General features: G+C 50.3%; 1 protein-coding gene across 1 annotated transcript in view; it reads left to right on the top strand.

Moving 5' to 3' along the window:
* The window catches only part of slc35h1 (solute carrier family 35 member H1), a gene marked incomplete at its 5' end in the record, with an annotated part of 21,161 nt that overhangs the window by 10,207 nt on the left and 5,954 nt on the right, over positions 1 to 5,000 (top strand). Inside the window, 14 exons of the mRNA XM_083675924.1 lie at positions 71 to 216; positions 653 to 782; positions 1,254 to 1,370; positions 1,676 to 1,822; positions 2,045 to 2,101; positions 2,217 to 2,255; positions 2,429 to 2,567; positions 2,731 to 2,873; positions 2,995 to 3,104; positions 3,305 to 3,463; positions 3,847 to 3,924; positions 4,353 to 4,439; positions 4,742 to 4,795; position 5,000. The exon at position 5,000 is cut by the window's right edge and continues 95 nt beyond it. Coding sequence (XP_083532050.1) covers positions 71 to 216; positions 653 to 782; positions 1,254 to 1,370; positions 1,676 to 1,822; positions 2,045 to 2,101; positions 2,217 to 2,255; positions 2,429 to 2,567; positions 2,731 to 2,873; positions 2,995 to 3,104; positions 3,305 to 3,463; positions 3,847 to 3,924; positions 4,353 to 4,439; positions 4,742 to 4,795; position 5,000 — 1,407 coding nt within the window. The remainder of the gene's footprint in view (positions 1 to 70; positions 217 to 652; positions 783 to 1,253; positions 1,371 to 1,675; positions 1,823 to 2,044; positions 2,102 to 2,216; positions 2,256 to 2,428; positions 2,568 to 2,730; positions 2,874 to 2,994; positions 3,105 to 3,304; positions 3,464 to 3,846; positions 3,925 to 4,352; positions 4,440 to 4,741; positions 4,796 to 4,999) is intronic.

Here is a 5,000-nt window from a genome sequence, read left to right as displayed (position 1 = left end):
GTGTGGTGATGTGTGAGTGGTGATGTGTGTGTGTGTTGTGATGTGTGTGTTGTGCTGTGTTGTGTGGTAGTGTCGGGTGGAGGTCCGTCTAGTGTGTCCGTCTCGGAGGAGACAGCGGTCAGCCTGCTGGTCAACTGGGTCCCCCCCAACGCCCACGTCCTCCAGTACCACGTCTCCTACAACGCCCTGACCGGAGGAGAGACGCAGGAGACCACGGTACACACACACACACACACACACACACACACACACACACACACACACACACACACACACACACACACACACACATTCGCATACACTTGTACATATACACACGCAAACACGCACACACATATTTGAATACTTTATTTTGGTTCACAGTGAAGCATTACATCAAAGAACCCTAAATATAACAAAGGTCATACAGTTTAGAGTCCGACTGATACTGGATTTTTGGGTCCAATAACGATGTTGATTTATGTGGGGCAACATTCACCGATAACTGACATATCTGCAGATATTTATTTTTTTCCTTTTTAGCGCAGTTTTCAGTAAACAATGGCAAAAAGATGTGTGTGTGTGTGTGTGTGTGTGTGTGTGTGTGTGTGTGTGTGTGTGTGTGTGTGTGTGTGTGTGTGTGTGTGTGTGTGTGTGTGTGTGTGTGTTCCAGGTGCAGGTGCCAGGCAGTGAGAGGAGGGTGTTACTAGAGTCTCTGGTTCCTGACACTCGCTACAGCATCCTGGTCACGGCTGAGTACCGCAACAGAGAGGGGGGCAGCGCCTCGGCACAGGGCAAGACCAGTGAGTCACACACACACACACACGCGCACCAAGCAACATACAGTACATGCTATTTGGACTGTATACAATCATTCAATACACATACAGGACATCCCTCATTTAGTTATTTATTTATTTATTTAAATATGTTTTTAGGGCATTTCTGCTTTATTGGGATAGAGATAGTAGAGATTGACAGGAAGGATGGGTGAGAGAGAGGTGGTATGACATGCAGGATATGTCAATGGCCAGAATCGAACCAGGGACCTTGCAATGATATGGTATGCGCCTTAGTGTGCTACGCCACTTGAGCGCCCCAGTAATATTGTATTTTTACTCCCTTCCCTACTCCCTCCCTCCCTCCCCCCTTCCCCTCCCCTCCCCCCCTCCTCCCTCCCCACCCCCCCTCCTCCATCCCCTCCTCCCTCCCACCCTCGCTCTCCCTCCTCCCTCCCCTCCTCCCTCCCCCCCTCCCCTCCCTCCTCCCTCTAGTCAGTCTGAGGGTCAGCAGTGTGAGCGTGGTCAGGTCTGACCACTCCAGTATCTGTGTGTCCTGGAGGCCCGTGTCATCGGTCAGCGGATACCGCATCCTCATCCAGGCCGTCAAAGGTACATTCTCATCTTGGATATTCTAAAGCATTCCAGAACATTGTAAGCATTTCAGAACATTGTAGAGCATTTCAGAACATTGTAGAGCCTTGTGCTGTTCTCACACCTCCATCTTCAAGCTTACAGATCTTAATGTGGAGACACCTGTGATGCCTGTTTCTTAGTGTGTGTGTGTGTGTGTGTGTTTGTGTGTGCTTGTGTGTGTGTGTGTGTGTGTCTGTGTGTGTCTGTGTGTGTGTGTGTGTGTGTGTGTGTGTGTGTGTGTGTGTGTGTGTGTGTGTGTGTGTGTGTGTGTGTGAGCCCAGACAAGCAGACTAAGGAGGAGGTGGTGGATGCGACCAGCAGCAGTCACTGTTTCTCTGAGCTGGAGCCAGAGACGGTGTACCGCATCAGTGTGCTCTCCCGTCTCGGGGCTGTAGAGGGCGCTGCAGTCTCCATCCTGCATCCTACAGGTCAGACATCTTCATGACTCGAATCAACTCTGTGTAACAGACTAGTAACTCCAATGGATCAATGCTCAATACTCTAGTGGATCAGTGTGTATGTTTGTGTGTGTGTGTGTGTGTGTGTGTGTGTGTGTGTGTGTGTGTTTGTGTGTGTGTGTGCGTATGTGCATGCATGCGTGTGTGTATGTCTAGTCTCATCTATAAGTGTGTATTTCTCTCTCCCTCCAGCCTCAGCTCCAGCCAGGATCCCAGTCCATCCCAGAATGCACCCTGTCCACAATGAAGGTGATTGGCTACTATAATAATATCTTTGGTTAAATGTGTCACTGGTTCTCAGTAGAGCAGTCCCCATCCACTATGATCTATGACTCAACGCTGCCCTCTTGTGGTTCTGTGACAGTGTGTCCCGAGGTCGCCATCAGAAACAGCATCGTTAAAGGTAAGGAGATCAGATTATGTTTTAATGCCATTGTTAGTTTAGCATCAGTGTGTGTAAAGTTATTGATGTAGACAGAACTCATGGTCAAGATAGCTCTTGGTTTTCTGTTCAGATGTTTAGACTGTATATGTGCTGTGTGTGTGTGTGTGTGTGTGTGTGTGTGTCTCTTCTAGGGTTTGATATGATGGAGGCATTTGGTCTGACCCAGAGAGCTCACTCCTCAGTAGAGGGTGTGGCAGTGGAACCGTTTGTCTTCAACACTCTGCCAACATACACCCTGTACAGAGATGTTCAACTGACCCAGAGCACAAGGTGAGACACACATATACACAGACACACAGACACACACATATTACACACACGCACTCTTTCTCACAGACACACACACACACACACACACACACACACACACACACACACACACACACATATATTACACACACACACACCTAGCTAACCCGCCCTCCCTCCCCAGGTTCATCCACCCAGCAGGCCTCTCTCCTGAACACACCATCAGTGTGGCGTTCCGGCTGCTGCAGGACACGCCCAGGGAGCCCTTCGCCCTCTGGCAGCTCACCGACAACGACTTCCAGCCCAAGATGGGCGTGGTGCTGGACCGTGAGTCTGGGAAGGGAGGGGAGGGGGGGGGCTGTTAGCAATAGGGGGCTGTTAGCTAGATCTGGCAGGATTGGTGTATGTTAGGTTTGTTGACCCCCCCCCCCCCTCCCTGTCACTGTAGCTGTGGCTAAGCTGCTGCTGTACTTCAGCCTGGACTACAGAGGAGAGGTGCAGGAACTCACCTTCGACCAACCACAGGTCCGCAAGCTCTTCTACGGAAGCTTCCACAAGGTAAGAGACAGAACCAGGGAGGAAAGGAGGAGAGGAGGAGAGGAGGAGAGGAGGACAGAAGTAGGGAGAGAACTATAGAGTACATTGATAGATAAGTGAAAGTGGGAGAGAGGGGGAGAATATTGAATAAGAGAGAGTTCATGATCAAGATGTGTTGAGTGCTGAGAGTCTAACAACCCTGTCTGTCCTGTGATTGGCAGCTTCACCTGTCCGTCAGCCAGGTGAGCGTATCCCTGTCTGTGGACTGCCAGCACGTGGGGGAGAGGCCCGCCCGGCCCTTGGGGGCTCTGCCCACCGACGGCTTTGAGATGCTGGGAAAACTGGTGAACACCCGCGGGCCAAGAAGTGGCTCTGCTCCGGTAAGACACACGAACACACACACACGCATTGCACACTCACGCACACAAACATGCGCACGCACACATGTGCCTGCACACACACACACACGCATATTGCACATGCATGCACACACACACACACATACACGCTCACACACACACGCACACAAATGCACACACACACACACACACACGCAGACATTGCACACTCACTCACACCCACGCACGCATCGCACACTCACACACATACATACACACACACGCTTTGCACACTCACACACACACGCATGCACGCACACACACACACACACACAAATGTGCACACACACACACACACACACACACACGTTCTCACCTGTCCCACCTGTGATAGTAACAGTCGCTCCTCTCTACCATGTGACCAGTTCCAGCTGCAGTCGTTTGAGATCGTCTGTAACATAACCTGGGCCTCCGAGGACACCTGCTGTGACCTACCTGGCCTGGTCAGTGACATCATCACTCTATACACCTCTATCTACCTGGCCTGGTCAGTGACATCATCACTCTATACACCTCTATCTACCTGGCCTGGTCAGTGACATCATCACTCCACACACACACCTCTATCTACCAGGGATGGTCAGTGACATCATCACTCCATACACCTCTATCTACCTGGCCTGGTCAGTGACATCATCACCTTTATACACACCTGTGTAGAGGTCCTCCCTGGACAGTGAAACAGTAACGTTGGTCACTGTGTTTAGGTGTGTGTAGGTGTGTGTAGGTGTGTGTAGGTGTGTAATGTTGTGAATGTGTGTAGAGAGATGAGGAGAGTTGTGTATAGGTGTGTGTCAGTGTGTAGAGAGATGAGGAGAGTAGTGACTGTGTGTGTGTGTGTGTGTGTGTGTGTGTGTGTGTGTGTGTGCAGAGAGATGAGGAGAGTTGCCCCGCCCCGGCCTATGCCTGCAGCTGCACCTCCGACATCCCTGGAGCTCCTGGCCCCAACGGCCCCACAGTGAGTCAACATGTTATTAACATGTAATAATAATAATAATTATAATAATAACACTCTCATAAAACATCACATAAATAAAACACGTACATCTCTGGATGGACAGTAAAGTTCTGTTCTGTTCTGTTTGATCTCCCAGATATTATGACTCAGTAAGAGGTTTCGGACTAAAACATGGAATTGAATTGATTTAATTGTATGATAGTCATGAAATGATAGTTCAATGATTGAATGAGTGATAAATGCGAACCCTAACCCTAACTCTGACCCTAAACCTGACCCTAACCCTAGTCTGTGTGTTCCAGGGTAAGCCAGGGCCTCGGGGGGAGAAGGGAGAGAAAGGAGACCAGGGTGAAAAGGTCAGAGTCTAGAACAACACCTGTCTTCTTCTGCTGTACGCACACACCTCTCTCCTCCTTCTCCTCCTCCTCCTCCTCCTCCTCTCTTCCTCCTCTCCTCTCCTCTCCTCTCCTCTCCTCTCCTCTCCTCTCCTCTCCTCTCCTCTCCTCTCCTCCTCCATGTCTCTGATGCTGGTTCCTGTACTTACGGTCTCTGTCCTGCAGG

The sequence above is a fragment of the Argentina silus genome (genome assembly GCF_951799395.1).
Source record: "Argentina silus genome assembly, chromosome: 8".
Classification (NCBI taxonomy): domain Eukaryota; kingdom Metazoa; phylum Chordata; class Actinopteri; order Argentiniformes; family Argentinidae; genus Argentina; species Argentina silus.
This window is presented reverse-complemented; position numbering and strand designations above follow the sequence as displayed.